The 17,530-nt window shown below is 57.3% G+C and overlaps 1 protein-coding gene and 1 long non-coding RNA gene across 2 annotated transcripts in view; one reads left to right on the top strand and one right to left on the bottom strand.

The window, feature by feature from the left end:
• The window catches only part of LOC129531573 (uncharacterized), a 28,492-nt gene extending 21,025 nt beyond the window's left edge, over window positions 1-7,467 (top strand). The window contains exons 2-3 of the long non-coding RNA XR_008676840.2: window positions 5,555-5,622; window positions 7,392-7,467. This is a non-coding gene — a long non-coding RNA (uncharacterized lncRNA). The remainder of the gene's footprint in view (window positions 1-5,554; window positions 5,623-7,391) is intronic.
• A 698-nt stretch (window positions 7,468-8,165) lies between these two features.
• SIX2 (SIX homeobox 2) lies at window positions 8,166-12,451 on the bottom strand. The gene is made up of 2 exons (XM_004029169.5): window positions 11,550-12,451; window positions 8,166-9,470 (listed from the first exon to the last, which is right to left on the bottom strand). Exons 1-2 carry the CDS (start codon window positions 12,107-12,109, stop codon window positions 9,155-9,157), a joined length of 876 nt encoding a protein of 291 aa, XP_004029218.1. The 5' UTR covers window positions 12,110-12,451; the 3' UTR covers window positions 8,166-9,154.
• Between the last annotated feature and the right edge of the window lie 5,079 nt (window positions 12,452-17,530).

Raw genomic sequence — 17,530 nt, 5'->3', positions numbered from 1 at the left:
CTCACATCTCCCATGCCTGTCCTCCACACTCGTTACTTATCCAGCAAGTAAGTGCAAAGGATTCTAAGGTCCTAGGTGAGGATGGAACCATTTGATAAAAGAGCCTGGGTCCTTGAATCTCCCTGTGGGAAACCACCTGCTGACCGGAAGCACTCCTATTGAACTTTTGGGTGGGTGAAAAATAAGCTTATGTTTTGGAATTTATTTGTTACAGTGACACCTTATGTAGTCTTTTTTCCTGTTCTTTACCTCAACTCCATCTGGGTTGGAAGCTGACCTGTGTTGGGCAGATTTTGAGTTTGAGGTAGGTTTTTGTTGACATGCTACCAGGTATGGTGGGATTTTAGTCTTTCCTGGTCTCTGGTTTGGTGCCCAACACATCTTAGTTGTCTCTAGGTGATGTGGTGCTACACGTTTCTGCCTTCCTTGGCTCCTTCCTGGTCTCTAGGGAGGAAGGTGCTGCTGGCTGACGCCTGCCTGACTCCAAGTTTGTGTCTTGGCTCCAGATATCCTGGACTCTCACCTCCATCACCCTTTGTCATCACTCTTGTCTTCACTCATTCCTTGCCCCTAATTCCCTTCCCATTTCTTGCCATTGAATATTATTCGCCTTCAGGGCACTTGATTTACCTACTCCTTTAAGGTATAATAAATAAATTATAAAGTGATTCTCAGCCGGGCACTGTGGCTCACGCCTGTAATCCCAGCACTTTGGGAGGTGGAGATGGGCAGATCACCTGAGGTCACGAGTTCGAGACCAGCCTGGCCAACATGGTGAAATCCCGTCTCTACTAAAAACATAAAAATTAGTTGAGCATCGTGGTGCATGCCTGTAATCCCAGCTACTCAGAGGGCTGAGGCAGGAGAATCGTTTGAACCCGGGAGGTGGTGGAGGTTGCAGTGAGCCGAGATCACACCACTGCACTCCAGCCTGGGCGACAGAGTGAGACTCCGTCTTAAAAAAAAAAAAAAAAGTGATTCTTGACGTCTACACTTAAGGCTCCAGACCAACATCAGGGTCTAACCAGGGTCTAGGCTTTCAGATTAAACAAAAGCCTTGAGTCCCTTCTCATTTTCTCCAGTTACAAAATCTGCAGCTCTTTGGGCATCACCTACAAAACTTTGACCTTCTAAGAAAATCTCTGGCTCCAAGCTCATTGGCTGAAAGCTCTGGTTCTCAGTTCTATCCACTTCCCCAGGCTTCTCTTGTATGGAAGTGGCCTCAGGCATTCCTTTTAGTTATTTCAGAGGCAGATTGTTCTGATTTTGAGATACTTTTACTTTAAGTCTCTGTGGCATCATCTAGACCTCCATGATGGCTGCCATCTCTCCACATCCTTCCCCCAATCCCAGGAGAGCAATCTTTATTCTTTGGGCTGGTTTGGTATCTGCTCTTTCCCCAAAACTTAACAAGTCACCTCAAAAGTAGAGTGTAGAAGAAAGAGCCTCCATTAGCTCTGGGACCTCAGGAGAGCCACACATAACATCTTGAGCCTCAGTTTCTCATCTGCCAAACATGGACCAGAATTACTTTCCTGCCTACCTATATAATTGTGAATATTAAGCAATAAGAATTTTGTGAAACCATTGAAATTCTGCAAAGTACCACATAAAGAATGCTAGGAACTATTCATATTACTTTGCTTTTTGAAACGATTCAGCTTCACCTTCTCTGCTTTTCTAATTCCCTCTGGCCACCATCCCCACCCCATGAGTGCCAGGGCTCTTCCCTGGGAAGGAAATGGGAGGAGTACTCACACTTCTGGGTTTATCTCCTTAAGTTTAGCATCACCCTTAAGTATAGCTCACTTCGCTAGGCTTGGATGGGTGACCTCCTTCATCAGTTCATCGTAGCTTTCCAGTGTCACCAAAAGCTTTGCCTCAGGACAATAGCCTATTTCATGCACTTTATCTTAAAACTGATAGAATCATCTAGCTCTGGTGAAATCAGAGAGCTTGTACCACCAATATCTCCGCAGGTGGAGAAGGGGATGAGGGCTTCCAGTGGGGCCTGTGTGAGGCTGGGGGAGCAGAGATGGCCAGCTCTGTTCTGGTCTTTAGAGAGCAGGGTCTGTGTTCCCCCTCCCTCCCTGGCCTCCTTGCTCTGCAGTGGTAAACCAGAGTGACTGGAATGATGCTTTAATATACTGGCTCCCAGACAGAGAACTTTGCCCCCAACCCACCAGTGTGGGATTAATGGGGTAGGGTGGGGTGGGGAGAGGAGGACATCCCACAAGGACTAATGTCTCAGCCCTCAGGGTCCTTCTATCATCCTCAGTCTCATCTTCCTGAGCTGAGTGGCTGAGACCAGGTGGAGGTTGCAGAAGGAGGGGAAAGAGGGAGATAGCAGCAGGCTGACCTTGGGGTTCCACGGTTCCATCTTTACTCTGGAAGAGCCAGCACTGGTAGAAACCCCTTCTGGGCTGCTGGACTGTGAGTCATGTCTACACAGTAGAGAGCAAGTGAGGAAAGAGTAATTTTGTGAACTGTTGAGGATATAAACTCTTTCACAGGATTTAAGCTATTTAAGGTGATCACTGAGGCTGTGAGTTCTGTTACCACCCCTCGGTCTACGTTTCACATAGCCCCAGATCTGCTGATCCCTGCCTTTTTCATGGCCAAAATTGTATTTCCTACAAGGGCTAACTGAGGATTGAGTAGCACGGTGTTCTCTCCCCACATCTAAGAGCTGTCCAGATCCCCCACCGACCCCGCACCGTGGGAGTCACCACACCCGCCCCTGCTATCCAGAGCTCCTGGACCATGTGGGGCTCCAATCTCAAGCACTGAGCTCACTCACAGGCAGTCGGCATCCTGGGAAGAAAGTGGCTGCAAACTCTGAGACTGAGTTCAAATGCTCGTCCTGCTGCTGTAATTAATGTGTAACTCCAGCAAGTTCCTGATCCTGGCACCTTCGTTTCTTATACTGGTAATAATAATTTCTTGGTATGGGCTCTGTGAGAATTAAACAGATACCAAGTGTCTAAAGTGCTCTATGCACATAGTATATGTTCAATAAATGGTAGTTATACGCCAGGTGCAGTGGCTCACCCTCATAATCCCAGCACTTTGGGAGGCTGAGGTGGGAGGATTATTTGAGCCCAGGAGTTCAAGACCAGGGTAGGCAATGTAAGGAGACCCCATCTCTACAAAAAACTAAAAAAATTAGCCAAGCATGGTCACGCGCCAGTAGTCCTAGCTACTGGGGAGACTGAGGCAGGGAGGATCATTTGAGCCTAGAAGTTCGAGTGAGCTATGATCGCACCACTGCGCCTGCACCCTGCGGCTGCTCTTACCCTCCTGCCCCACAGACCGGTTACTCTTTAGACGATCTCAGGTAGCTTAAGTCTGACTCTCGGGCTGGAGCAGCCGAGACAGCGCTCCCCCGCGGGACTACAGAATCCTGGGTGTCGGCCTGGGGGCCCTGGATTGGCAGTGGTGGAGTCTTCTGAGCCTAACAGCTACTAGGAATGACAGAGCTGCAGATGGCTTTGTCGCCCGCGGGGCGGCTCAAGCGTCCTGGGTCCCAGGCCTCTGTCCTACGGCCAGGCCGCCGGCTCAAAGGGCCGAAGGGAATCGGGCTGACCAGTCCTAAGGTCCCACGCTCCCCTGACCTCAGGGCCCAGAGCCTCGCATTACCCCGAGCAGTGCGTTGGTTACTCTCCCTGGAAAGCCGCCCCCGCCGGGGCAAGTGGGAGTTGCTGCACTGCGGTCTTTGGAGGCCTAGGTCGCCCAGAGTAGGCGGAGCCCTGTATCCCTCCTGGAGCCGGCCTGCGGTGAGGTCGGTACCCGGTACTTAGGGAGGGAGGACGCGCTTGGTGCTCAGGGTAGGCTGGGCCGCTGCTAGCTCTTGATTTAGTCTCATGTCCGCCTTTGTGCCGGCCTCTCCGATTTGTGGGTCCTTCCAAGAAAGAGTCCTCTAGGGCAGCTAGGGTCGTCTCTTGGGTCTGGCGAGGCGGCAGGCCTTCTTCGGACCTATCCCCAGAGCTGTAACGGAGATTTTCTCCACTGCAGGGCGGCCTGGGGCGGGCATCTGCCAAGCGAAGGAGCTGCCCTGCCGCCGAGATTGTGGGGAAACGGCGTGGAAGACACCCCATCGGAGGGCATCCAATCTGCCTCTGCACTCCGATTCCATCCTGCAACCCAGGAGAAACCATTTCCGAGTTCCAGCCGCAGAGGCACCCGCGGAGTTTCCAAAAGAGACTCCCGCGAGGTCGCTCGGAACCTTGACCCTGACACCTGGACGCGAGGTCTTTCAGGACCAGTCTCGGCTCGGTAGCCTGGTCCCTGACCGCCGCGACCAGGAGTTCTTTCTTCCCTTCCTGCTCACCAGCCGGCCGCCGGCAGCGGCTCCAGGAAGGAGCACCAACCCGCGCTGGGGGGGGGTTCAGGTGGCAGGAATGGAGAGGCTGATCCTCCTCTAGCCCCGGCGCATTCACTTAGGTGCGGGAGCCCTGAGGTTCAGCCTGACTTTCCCGACTCCGCCGGGCGCTTGGTGGGCTCCTGGGCTTCTGGGCTCACCCTTACACCTGTGTACTAAAGGGCTGCTACTCTCCCGAGGCGTACGTCCGCCCCCTCGGCGCTCATCGGGGTGTTTTTTCACCCTCTCGCGGTGCACGCTTTTTCTCTCACGTCAGCTCACATCTTTCAGTACACAGCCACTGGGTCTCCCTGCCCCTCCAGCCTTTCCTAGGCAGCTTTGAGGGCCCAGACGACTGAAGTCTTACTGCTAGGATGGGAACACGATGAAAAAGGAAGGGGCCCAGTCAAAAGTCCTCTCCTCTTCGGTTTTTCTTCAACTCTCCCTCACAAAAACATTTACTTCTGTCCCAGCGCCCTGGCGGATTTCGGTAGATGGGCCCTAGGGGGTTGTGGAGGCCAAATTCCCAGGATGCTGGTCTTGCCTTTTTCATTGGCCAAAACTGTATTTCCTACAACGACTAAAGATAACCAAGAACTGAGTAGACCCTGTTCTCTCACCAGATCTCCCTGGCTCTGTTTAACTTTTCCTGGTGCAATGCGATGGCACCACCAGCTCCCCAGGCAGGCACCACTCCCTCAAGATACCATTTGGGGTAGGGATTTGAGTCCTGGAGAGGGTCAGCGGGGCGCCGGGGTGGGGGTGGGAAGGAGACTGACAGGGACACACCGCGAGCTCCGCATACTCTCCTCTGCCCCCTGTAGCCCGGGGCTTTAATGACCCCAAGCAGATTTCCTGTCTCTGGTCTAGCCAGCTGCCCCGAGGGCTGGATTTTATTTCTTCATGGGGGTTTCACCCTAAAGGGCCCCCTGGTCATGGGACCTGGTTGGGAACAAATGAAGGGTGTCTTGTAGCAAATGCTTTCAGGGGAGCAGAAAAGAAGATTGGGCACTTCCAGTCACTTGGTCACTTTAGGTGGCTGGAGCAAAACTGGTGACTTTCACGACTGCTACAGGGTGAGGGGGTGGAGGGTGGCAGAGAGGTGACAAGCCACTGGGAATCCTATTCAGTGGGGACGCCGACAGGGAGTGGCTGTAATCAACTGAGCAACATCTGTGTGAATGTTACTCGCAGGTCAGGACAGCAGCTTGGTCTTCCCAGGTGAGGAACTGAGGACTGGCCTGTACAGATTTGTGCAGTAGGTGAGTAGCTTCCAAATTTATTTTCAGAACTTCCACGTAGTACCCGCCTCTCCGTTTAAATATTTTTTAAAATTTTATTTATTTAAATATTTTCTTGGTTGGCTTTCCAAGAGGGAGGAAAAGAGGGGAGTTGCAACAAGTAGTGCCCCTATGCTGGGATTCATTTTCCAGAGTAAAGCCTGGGACTGGCACCCTGACCCCTACCGGCAGGTGAAAACTCCAGGCAAACTCCTGAGATCCCACCTGGGCTGGCTGAGAGAGTGCCTGGGGTGCATCCCTCAGCAGCTGCCACCTGGGCCCTGGGGCCATCTCTTTCTCTGGCATCAAGCAGCCAGGTGTCAAGGCCTTCCCAGCAATCCATGCTGCATGGCTGGGTCTTGTTCTAGCAGGTCGATGGGCAGGGACTGGTTGCTTAGCCAGGGCACCAGTGTGTGGCTGTGGGTTTGTGTGCTTCTGTGGAGAAGCATGATGTGTATGTGTGTGTGTGGGCACAGGCATGAGGAAGGGTTCATTTGTGCAGGTATCTCCCATGTATATCAGTGTGGGAGAGTGCCTGAGGATGTGTTTGTGTGTCTGAAAATGGGCGGAGGGTCTGTTGTGCTAATGTGTGCAGGGGTGAACATGTGTGTGAGTCTGTGTGTTTCCCTGAGTGGTGGCTGCGTGAGAGGGTGAGGGGATTTGGTGTTGTCTACCATGCCTGGCACATAGCAGGCTCTTAATAATCTTGAATTTAATTAATGTTAAATGTGTATGTTCCCATCCTTGTGGAAGTTGGTATAGAGCCTGTTTTCCTGTGATTGTGAGACTGGAAAATGGGGGACGGGCAGGGGCGAGACAGGATACAGAGGCTACTGTTTTCTTCCTCCCTAGAAGTAAGTACATAGAAGAGTGGGCTCTGGCACCTGACGGGACATCACCAAGTCCTGTGTGGCTGGCTAGGCTGTCCCAAGGTGGCTTCAGGCATCACTTGAGTCTTTTGAGACCTTCAGGCAGTAGCCTGCCATTCACCCTGTCAGTCAGCAGAAGTTGGGCCCACACAGGCCATAGAAACACAGACCAGTTCCCGGGAGGACCTGAGCTGTCCCTGAGAGCAGAGATTCCAGGAGAGGCCGCAGGAACTGCCTTGACCGGAATTCCTCTTGGGGTGCAAAGGTGGAGGGACGCATGGTGCGACCCCAGGCAGAGGACTGCAGCCACTCCGTGCAATCCCAGCCTCTGGGGTAGCCCCTTGACCTCCAGGCCTGCACAGATCCAAGGCCGAGGTCCAGGCTCCAGCGCCAAATTAGCTGGCCTAGCAGCCTGCAGCCGCTCTAATCTCAACTAGGAAGGAATCCTTGCTGCTTAGAAAGTCCAAGCGAAAGGGTATTCTGATTTTATCCCGGTTTTACCAGAAAACGCTGAAAGGAAAAGCCCCGAGAGGACACAGTGCTCTAGGAACTCGGGGCGCCACGAGCGCCTCATCCCCTCCCTTCCGCCCAGCCGCGGTGCCCTGGTCGCTGAGGGACGCGGTCAGTACCTACCGCCACTGCGACCCGAGAAGGGAAAGCCTCAACTTCTTCCTCTCGGAGTCCTGCCCGCTACGGATCTGCCTGGACTGGTTCAGATGCGTCGTTTAAAGAGGGGGCTGGCACTCCAGAGAGGAGGGGGCGCTGCAGGTTGATAGCCACGGAAGCACCTAGGCTCCCCATGCGCGGAGCCGGAGCCGCCAGCTCAGTCTGACCCCTGTGTTTTCTCTCCTCTTCCCTCTCCCACCCCTCACTCCGGGAAAGCGAGGGCCGAGGTAGGGGCAGATAGACCACCAGACAGGAGGAGAAGGACAGGAGTACAGATGGAGGGACCAGGACACAGAATGCAAAAGACTGGCAGGTGAGAAGCAGGGAGAAACAGAGAGGGAGAGAGAAAGGGAGAAACAGGAGAGCAGAGGCGGCCGCCGGCCCGGCCGCCCTGAGTCCGATTTCCCTCCTTCCCTGACCCTTCAGTTTCACTGCAAATCCACAGAAGCAGGTTTGCGAGCTCGAATACCTTTGCTCCACTGCCACACGCAGCACCGGGACTGCGCGTCTGGAGCTTAAGTCTGGGGGTCTGAGCCTGGGACCGGCAAATCCGCTCAGCGCATCGCGCCCAGTCTCGGAGACTGCAACCACCGCCAAAGAGTACGCGCGGCAGGAAACTTCTGCGGCCCAATTTCTTCCCCAGCTTTGGCATCTCCGAAGGCACGTACCCGCCCTTGGCACAAGCTCTCTCGTCTTCCACTTCGACCTCGAGGTGAAGAAAGAGGCTGGCAAGGGCTGTGCGCGTCGCTGGTGTGGGGAGGGCAGCAGGCTGCCCCTCCCCGCTTCTGCAGCGAGTTTTCCCAGCCAGGAAAAGGGAGGGGGGTGTTTCAGGAATTTCAGTGCCTTCACCTAGCGACTGACACACGTCGTGTGTATAGGAAGGCGTCTCGCTGTTTCGGGACTCACCAGAGAGCATCGCCAACCAGAACGGCCCACCCGGGGTGTCTTGGTAGGGAAATCAGACACGGCTGCACTCCCGGCCCGCGGGCCTTGTGGCATATAACCATTTATATATTTATGATTTCTAATTTTATTATAAAATAAAAGGAGAAATATTTCCCGAAGAACATTCACATGAGGGCATTACGGGGAGACGGCAAGTCGGCGGCTCGGGGGGCGCGCTCAGCCGGGAGCGCTGTAGTCACAGTCCCGGGAGGAAGAGCGCGGTGTGGTGGGGCCTCGCCAAGAGAGAAGGAGGAGGGGCGTATGACGAGGCGGCGTTTAGGGGCTTCTGTGGCGCTGCCCTTTCTGTCTCACTTAAGTTACTAGACGAAAAGCTGACACCTGCAGCTCCCACTGACCCACAGGGGCGAGGGAAAGGGCCTCAGGAGATGGCCTAGGTTCAAAGTCCCTGTCTTTTCTCTCCTCTTCCCTCTCCCACCCCCTACTCCGGTAAAACGAGGGCCAGAGGTAGGGGCAGATAGACCACCAGACAGGAGGAGAAAGACAGGGGTACATACGGAGGGACCAGGACACAGAGTACAAGAGACTGGCAGGAGAGAAGAGAGGAGAAACAGAGAAGGAGAGAGAAAGGGAAAGACAGAAGGAGAGAGTGAACGCTGGCAAGCTAGAAATCTAGAAGGAAAGCAATACGAGGAGAGGGAGAAAGACAGAAAGCAGAAAAAAGAAAAGAGAAGGAAGGGAAAGGAAGAGGAAAGGGGGAAAAGGCAAGGCAAGAGAGGGTAAAAGGAAGAGAGAGAGGGAGAGAGAGAATGACAGTGGTGTATAATTTATTCCCTTCTGTGGTTCAAGACTCAGTCTCCAGCCCCAAAAGGATCCTAAAAGTAACTTGTTGAAAATAAGTCGCAAACAAGATCCAACATAGACAGCGATCTGCCCTACCCGGCTGTTCTACCCGCTCAGCCTGCGGGTCTTTCAGTACCTGGTGGGGCCGCAGGGGCGGGGCGCCCCTGGACACCGCCACTCTCAGGTCCCCAGTGTCAAGTCACAAAAGGCAAGCTCGTCAAGGCAAACGGGTTCTAGGAGCCCAGGTCCACGAGGTTGGCTGACATGGGGTTGAGGATGGAGTCCTGCAGGCCATGGTGGTGTTGCAGTGGGTCCGCTCCACCTCCGCCTGGCACCGGCACTGGCACTGCGCTGGGGCCCGGGGGGTGGCCCAGGCTGTGCAGGGACGGCAGCCCAGGGGGCGGCGGGCTGAGGAGCAGTGCGGGGCTGGATGATGAGTGGTCTGGCGTCCCCGATGGAGTCTTCTCATCCTCCGAGCTGCCTAACACCGACTTGCCGCTGCCATTCAGCGGGTTGTGGTTGTTAGAATTGGAGTTCTCGTTGTTCTCCCTGCAAGTGCGGGAGCAAAGCAGCGGGGTCAGCAGGGACATCGAGACCACCCAGCGCCATCTCAGTCACAGTCAGAGCCAGCCACCAGCCTCGGGAGACAGATCCCGGGCTTGTGGCCTGCGGGTGTTTTCGGTTTCTACCATTTCCTCGACCTGGTCTGGGTTCTCCTTTCTGCCCGTTCTCTCCATCTCTCAACACCCAATTTCTCTTGCCCCTCTGCCCTTATCGTCCCCACCTCTCATGCTGTCAATCTCATCAATATCTTTTCTATATTTCCTCTTTCCCCCCTTCCCCAATATTTCTTTTCAGGAACAGAGGGGCAGGAGAACAGGGTTCCCTGAAGTTGTGGGGTGAGCAGGGAGGAAGAGACGATGCCTGGATTTTCAGATCACTCTAGGCTCCACAAGCCAGGTTTGCTGGGTAGATGTGAGGCTAGGAGGTTAAGGAACCCTGGATCCCAGGTCAAGGGATTTAGGGCCTCTCACAAGCCTTCATTTCCCTTTGCTTTTTCTGCCCGAGGGAGACCCCTGGCTGGGAGACAGGCTCCTGGGGCTAAGCGTCCTTTCCCTGTAGCTCCAAACTGGGCAGCCCTGTGAGGGCTCTCCTTGCTGGGCCTAGAGACAAGGGTCCAAGGATGGAGGACTCCCTTTCCGTGGTGGTACAGTGAAAACGTCAGCTGGGAGACCAGAAGCTTGGGGGATAAAGGGCAGCCCCTGGGAGAAGGCCGAGGCTTTTCCATTGTAACCAGCCACTCCGGGAATCTGCAGCTCTCATCTGGGGCCTGGTCTGAGAACCCAGGTTTTCAGGAGTCTGATCACATGCCGGTTTGGGTGGAGGGGGACCCAGCAGAGAGAACCCACCTCCTTCTATGCCTTTGACTGACAGCTCCTCCCCAGATTTGGATATTTAAAATCCTGGGTAGGATCTCTTGTCACCAGCTTCGGGAGGGTTTTTCTTTCTGCTTTCCTGGGAGGGAGCTTCCCACAGGGCTGGCAGCTGAGACCTCACCACTGTGGAAACTCCAACCTCAGGGTCTCAGATACCTGGAAGTATCTGAGCCTGCAGCACTCCCCCTAAGATGTTTCTGGTTCAGCACCCCCACCTCTGACCCTGATCATTCAAACTCAGGGTGGAACACGCCCCATATCACCAACCCCAGGTGTCCTGTTTTGCTCTTACCCCGGGCTGGATTCTGTTCCCATAATAAGTTTCTCTCCAGGTTTGAGGTCCTGAGGGGTTATAGGGCAGGCAGTGGCAAGGGTCTAATGATCAACCTTTAGGCTGGTTCAGGAAGTCCTGGTTTACCTGAGGACATCCAACTCCCAGCCCCTCTGTGCCTCTCAGCTCATTGCAGACATTCCGACCTACCCATCAGAGGTAGGGCCCAAGGAGAGAGGCATCAAGGGCCTGGAGTGCCAGGGAAGGGCGGCTATCTCTAGCAAGGCAGAAAACAAGGCATGTGTCTCTTCTCTCCCAGAACTGACACTTCCTCCCTTTCACCTCTGGATCTTTTCTAAGGAGATAAAGGACCCTCTCTCAACTCCATGTGACAACGAAAATTCATGGCCTGGCTTTTCCCCATCCAGGTCATTCTAGGGAAGTTCCAGCCCCAGTCCCGACCCCATCACACTTTGGCCTGGAGCTAAGGCTGGGGGGAAATGCCGGGAAGCACCACCAGCAAGAAATCTGCAAGCACCACCAGCAAGAAATCTGCAAATCCCCTTTCATCTGGGCCCAAACCCCTCTGTCCTGAGGATGACAAGACCTACTGTGCCTGCCTCACAGGGGATACAGGCCCACAGTCCTGCGCTGCCCCGAAGCTCTCTGCTTCTCCACCCTTTTCCTCTAGCGACCGAGTAGTTAGTTGACAACTTCCTGAATTGCTCTGCCCGCTTTAGACAAATCCCTGCTCGCCGGGTCTCCGGCCTAAGCATCGTCCAAGTCAGGCCGGGCTGCAGCTGGGCTGTGGCCGGGCCTGGGGGCCCAGTTTAGGCCTCTCCGGGGGACCCGCAGAAGCCCTGCGAACCCCTCCCTTGGGCCCCGGGGAGCTGGCGCCGAAGAAGGTCTACTTACTCGTACCTTTCCTTGGCCTCGGCCGCCCGGTCGCGCTGCCGCCGGTTCTTGAACCAGTTGCTGACCTGTGTGGTGGTGAGGCCCGTGGCCTCCGCCAGCTCACGCTTCTCGCGGGGTGAAGGGTAGGGGTTGTGCGCGTACCACTCGCGCAGCACGCTGCGACTCTTTTCCTTGAAGCAGTAGCTGGTCTCCTCGCCGTCCCAGATGGACCGCGGCAGCGGGAATTTGCGGCGCACGCGGTATTTGCCCACGGCGCCCAGGGGTCGGCCGCGCAGCTTCTCCGCCTCGATGTAGTGTGCCTTGAGCCACAGCTGCTGCAGCTTGGCGTGGTTGTGCGGCGAGAACTGGTGGCTCTCCAGGATCTTGTAGAGCTCGCGGAAGTTGCCGCGGTGGAAGGCCACCACGGCCTTGGCCTTGAGCACGCTTTCATTCTTGTGAAGGTGCTCGCAGGCGGGCAGCGACCACAGGAAGCGGCCCAGCCGCTCGATGTTGCCGCCCTGCTGCAGCACCTCGCACACGCACGCCACTTGCTCCTGCGTGAAGCCGAAGGTGGGCAGCATGGACATGGTGCCGGCTGCGTCCCCGCCCGCCCGCGCGCGCCCTCACCGGGCCGCGCGGTCCCGCATGGGAGCTTCCCCGCCGGGCCGTCCGGGCCGAGACGCGGGCGGGGCTGGCCCCCTGGCCCGGCACTGGCCCCCGGTGAGCCCCGAGTCACTGCCGTACGTCCCCGCGCCGGCCGCGGGTCCCACGAAGCTCCGAACTCCAACGGCCCACGCGCCTGGCCCAAGCCCTCGCCCAAGCCCGGGGGCCGCCCGGGGCGCCGCTCCGCATGCTCCGCGCCCGCCCGCCGTTCCCTCGCTCGCTTCTCACTCGTTCTCCCTCCCGTCTAGCTAGCTCTCAGCTTTCTTAATAATATTATTCTAAGCGGGCATGAGGCGCGGCGGCCCGCGCCCTGATTGGTCCGGTTATCTGACCCGGGGCCTGCCAGCGCCAGACAATAGTCGGAGTCAAATTATTCGCCATGGAGACGCTGTCAGTCACTGGTAACCCGAGCCTCGGCGGGCCGGGCGGCTCCCCCCGGCCGGCTCCGCTGACAGATCGCCCCGCTCCGCGCAGAACGGAGGGCGGCTCGACTGGAGCCTGGGGCGCTCTGAGAGCCTGGGAAGCGGAGAGGGGCCGGGTTGGGGCCGGCGGCGGCGGAGATTGACGGGGCGGATGCCCAAAGAGGGAGGGAGGAGGAGGACAGGAGAGCGGGGGGAGCGGGCGAAGACGAAGAGGGGTGGATCGAGGTGGGGAGGGAAGAGGAGAGAAGGGAAGGCGGAGACCGTTTAAGGGGGTGTCCAGGAGGAAGGGGAGGGAGAGGGGTGGAAGGAGCCTCCAGGGGAAGAAAGTTTGGGCAGCTTTGGCTAGGAGAGGGCTCTGCAGCCTCGCCCAGGCCCTACCGGGTTCCCCTTCTCCCCAGGTCACCGCGTCCCTCCCAGGCTCTCTGTTCACCGGTCACATTCTACCCCGGCGCAGGCCAGTGGGATGGGAGAGTTTGGACGTGCTCGGGTGCCGCCCAAAGACTTGGCTTTTTCTGCTGACAGCGCCCCACCCCCATCCTAGAAACTCTGGACCCAGCGGTCCTCGAGGGAAAAGGGGAGGGAGTAGACGAAAGTAATGGGGAAGATTTGGCAGTGGCCGCAGGCGGACGCCGGAGAATCGACTTCCCGGAGGATCCCGCCTTTCCTCCCTCTCCTAGCCCCGCCGGCTGCCTGGCGGCCTGTACCGCCCCAACTCTGCGCTCTCTGCTCCTCGCCGGGCGGGGACTCAGACTTAACCCCACGGGTCCCACAGCCCGAGGAGCGCCAGGCAGTTCCGTGTGGCCTCTATGGAAGGTGACTCCGGCCGGCAGCTGCGACGCAGAACCCCGGACGGCGCAGACCCGCAGTCTGCCCACCGGGGCGGGGGAGAGGGGCGACGGCAGGGACTCTAGGACGGTGGTGGGGCTTCCCCGGTGGGTGGTCGGGGAGGAGAACGGAGGCAAGATTCCCAGTCCTCCCGCTTCTCCGCTGGGGATCGGCTCGGCTCCTGGCCACTCCAGCCTGGGAACCGGCTCGCCGAGCTCCGGGATGAGGTGCTTTAAAAGGGGGTCCTGTTTTTTGCTTCTTTGTCAGGGTGCCAGTGGAAACATGTGGTGCTGGTCCTGTGGGAGAAGGGCTCGCACAAAGGTGGGAGAACTGAGGATGGGTGTGTTCTTGCTCTACGTTTTGAAAAGCCCCGGGCTTAGCTCCTTCCCGGACATGTCCTTTCCACTTCCTTCAGTTTCCTCCTCTTCCCCCCTCAGCTGCTGCAGGCCAGGAGCTCCTAGGGCCATTCTCAGTGCCTGACCCAAGCCAGCACAAATCCTGGGCTCTGCCCTCACCCAGTCTAGGGCTATGGAACCCGAGTCTAGGCCAGTTTCTTCTTTCCCACGCTTTTATGCTTTCTATGGAGTTTGTGCTAGGAGCACGGAATGGGAGTCTAGAGCCCTGGGTTCAGCTTTTGGCTTTGCTTGGTGTCTATGGTAAGGCATATATTTATTCCTTTGTGTTTATTTCCTTCTCTGCAAGATTTCAAAAATTTTCCCTCTGCTGCAGCATTCCGGAAGTCCTTTGGGAGTGTTGTAGGCATGAGAGAGTGGAACCCTGGGACTCCTCTTAAGACTTTAGCTTCCAGGGGCCTACCCTGGCATGTTGAATGAGGCCACAGGGCTGACAAAGTAGGTTCCAAGCCAGTGCGGGTGCAGAAAGGGGAAGCTTTCTGCAGAAATCCAGGTGGCATCTTTAGAGTCTGTATCTGTGGGCTGGGGGGAGGCCTGCTGTGTCCAGGCCACCCTATCCAGAGTCCTATGCACTGCTGCACAGGGGCTGCCCCAGAGTTGGATCTAAGGACCCTGGGAGACATGGAGAAGAATTTACCACAGACTGTGATGAGGTTCAAAGCCCAATTTGCTGACCTCCAGCAAAAGTGCAACGTACTCTTTTCAGCACGTCTCCTTCAGCTACGTGGTTAAAAGGATTCAGCGGGCTGGCTGGTCCCAGCCCTGGCAATGGCCATCTTACATCTTAGCGTGCTTAGGCTGGGGCTGTAGAGGAGCACCCTGGCCTGGTGTGGGTGAGTGAGACCAGGCAGTCACTTCCTGGTATGAGACCCTGGGCCAGTACCCAGTCTGCTCTTCATTCTCTTCCACTATTAGATTGAAGCCTGGGTAATCTCTCAAGTTCCTGCTGGTTCTGGGATGGGGTGGGTCTAAGAACACTAACCTTGAAAAAGCATACAATCTCTGCAGCCTCAGCCACAGCCTTCACCATGAATGTGCCACTCCTCTGACCCATGAAGCTTTAAGATTAAACTTCCCCCAGGACTGGGTCCCACCTATGTTCAGTGAAAGCAGATTTTTCTGGAGCTTCAGACTCACTGTTCCTCCAAGTGCTGCCCTCTTTGCAGCCCCTGGGCCCTAAGCCCATGAGTCAGACCTGCCAGGAGCCTCCAGGCAACACTAAGCGGCACAGAGAGAACAGAACAGACATGGGGCCTGCCACCGTGGATAACATAGTGTGTGCCATATGAAAAGTCATTACAGAGGAAGCACTGAAAACCTGGAGCACCATTACCCGATGTATGGGTGTGTGTCAATATGCCCCTCATTCTCCTCCTCCCCCATGTATGTAGAAAACTGGTTCCAGCAGGTCTGGGCCAGAACCTCTTGGTAGCAGCAGTAGCTGGGTTACATGCTGAATGAGGGTCTCCTCACACTCCTCAGCCCCTTCCCTGCCTGGCCCATTCCCCGATAGTCTTTGCCACAGAACAGAATACTTGCGAGGTGTCTGGATGAGGATTTAATAGCCAGCCTGAGCCAATGACAATCTCAGCCCCCTAGTTGCAGTGCCCAGAGCAATTGCTGAGAGGCCTACGGGGTGCCGAAACTTTTGGGTCTACCTCACTCCAATCTCCGGAATCCCTGTCCTCCTTCCTGTCCAAAGACCCATTCCCAAGAGGCTTGGGCTTGCTTTTTATCCAGCAAAAACGGGAGAAACTCCATGGCTAGGGGAAGAAACCTTTTCGGAACCATGGAAATTTGAGCTTTACTGAAACACCTCCTTTCACTTCCAAGCTTCCCTGAAGTCCCTGGGAGGATGAGACTTTCTGGAAAGCAGCAGCAGGGGTGGGTGGGTGCTCCCCAGTGATCTCAGGCTGATGGAATAGCTTTGTCCCAGACGAATTGTCAGGGACAGTTTGGGGTCTTTGTGCCTGGAGTTGGGCAGGAAGCGCCCAGGACAGAGCCAGAAGGCACCTACTGTCCGGCGCCCATTGGGCAGCCCAGGGCTGGCACACCGCGCCCACCGGGTGCACTTCTGGGAAAAGGAAGAAGTCAGCCCACTGGCCTCCTGAGGGCTTCCCTGGTTTTGGGATGGGGCCGTTTCAGAAAGAATAGGGTAATCTAGGAAGAAGGAGCTGCTCTCCGGCTATTTCCAAGGCCAGCGGATGGGTAGGCCTTTGTTCTAGGCAAATCAGAAACCTTGTTTGTGACAGAGGGAAAACGAGAAGGGGGCGGGTGCCCGGTGCCAAGTCAGGGGACCAGAGCTTTTTTTTTTTTCGGTTTGTTTTTGATCTTTATTTTTCCAACCTATAAAGGCGGCAGAAATCCCCTGGGTAGACTCTGGCCCTGGCGCCGCCCGCCTCGGGCGCTCCATGCTGCTCCGCACCTCGGGCTCTGGGATGCTCCGGCCTGGGTGGAGGCTCTCCGCCTTCTCCCAGCTCCGAGCGCCCCAGCCGAGATGGGCCGGGCGCGTTCCCCAGATAGTCCCGGAGTTCTCTGGGCCTGGGCGACGTGTTTCGTTGAAAGCGGGCAGGTGGTGCCGGGCGGGGCTGCCCTGAGGCTCCGCTGCCTCCCCACCTGCCCCTCGTACCTGCCGGGTCTGTCGGGTCCCGGCGGACGCAACCAGCTACTCGCAAACCCTGCACCAGCGGTTTTCCGTGTTGTCCTAAGAGGGGCAGGTCAGGGCGAGTCCAGTCGGCTCACACGAATTCTCCGTGTCGGAGAACGCGCCCCGCGACGTTCCGAGCCCGGGCAAGGTTGAGAGGCGCTGGGCTCCGGGCGGCCGCACTCCTGGAACCGCGCGAACCGCGGCGTCGCCCGCGCCGCACGTGGCTGGGGCAGTCACAGGCCCCGAGAGCTGGAGCAACGGGGTCCCCGGGGTCAGTGCCACCCCTCTGCCCTCCGGGCCTTTACCTTGAGACCCACGCGGCAGCCTGCAGGGCCCACAAGAGCAAACGGTTTAGAGGCCGCGGGCTCACGGGGGATCTTGTTCAAACGAAAAGAACGAGCACAGGGGCCCGGGGCCAGCCTGGAGGCCGGCAAAGAGGCGAGTCGGCCCGGGTGGCGCCGGGACCAGGCGGGATTTGGGGCGGGTATCCGGGCCTGGGCGCTGGCAGCCTCCCTGCGACCCCTGGCCCTGCGTCCCCGCCCGCGGTCCCGCCTTAGTCCTGGAGTCCCTTCCTGGGCCCCTTCGCCTGGGTGCGGAGGGGCGCGGGTGCGGCGGGCAGGGCCAGGGGGCGAGGGGACGGGCTCGCGGCTTTGGGTTCAGGGAGCCGCGGAGCTCCACCGCCGGGTTGTTTTGCAGTGGGGCTTTGGAGGGGCTGCGCGTCCCTGGCCCCATGGCTCCGCCGGGTCTGCACGCCAGCGCCCCCACGCGGCGGGCCCAGAGTTCAGGCCGGCGGGGCTGCGCGCTCGGCTCCCCGCAGGCCTGTAGCCCAGGAGAGAGAGGAGGGAGAGGACGCGGAGAGGGCCCGCTGGTTCTTCCCTCCTCACCCCAGCACTGACCCGCCTGTGCGCTGGCACGGAGGGCTCGAAAATCGGGGCGCGTCGGCGAAGAGCGAGACCTCGGAGACAGACACACAACCCAGAGGTGCACTAGGTTGCCAGACGGTCTGATCACAGGATTCTTGGGGGGATAGACGCTGGC

The sequence above is a fragment of the Gorilla gorilla genome, chromosome 12 (genome assembly GCF_029281585.2).
Source record: "Gorilla gorilla gorilla isolate KB3781 chromosome 12, NHGRI_mGorGor1-v2.1_pri, whole genome shotgun sequence".
In the NCBI taxonomy this organism is placed as follows: Eukaryota; Metazoa; Chordata; class Mammalia; order Primates; family Hominidae; genus Gorilla; species Gorilla gorilla.
This window is presented reverse-complemented; position numbering and strand designations above follow the sequence as displayed.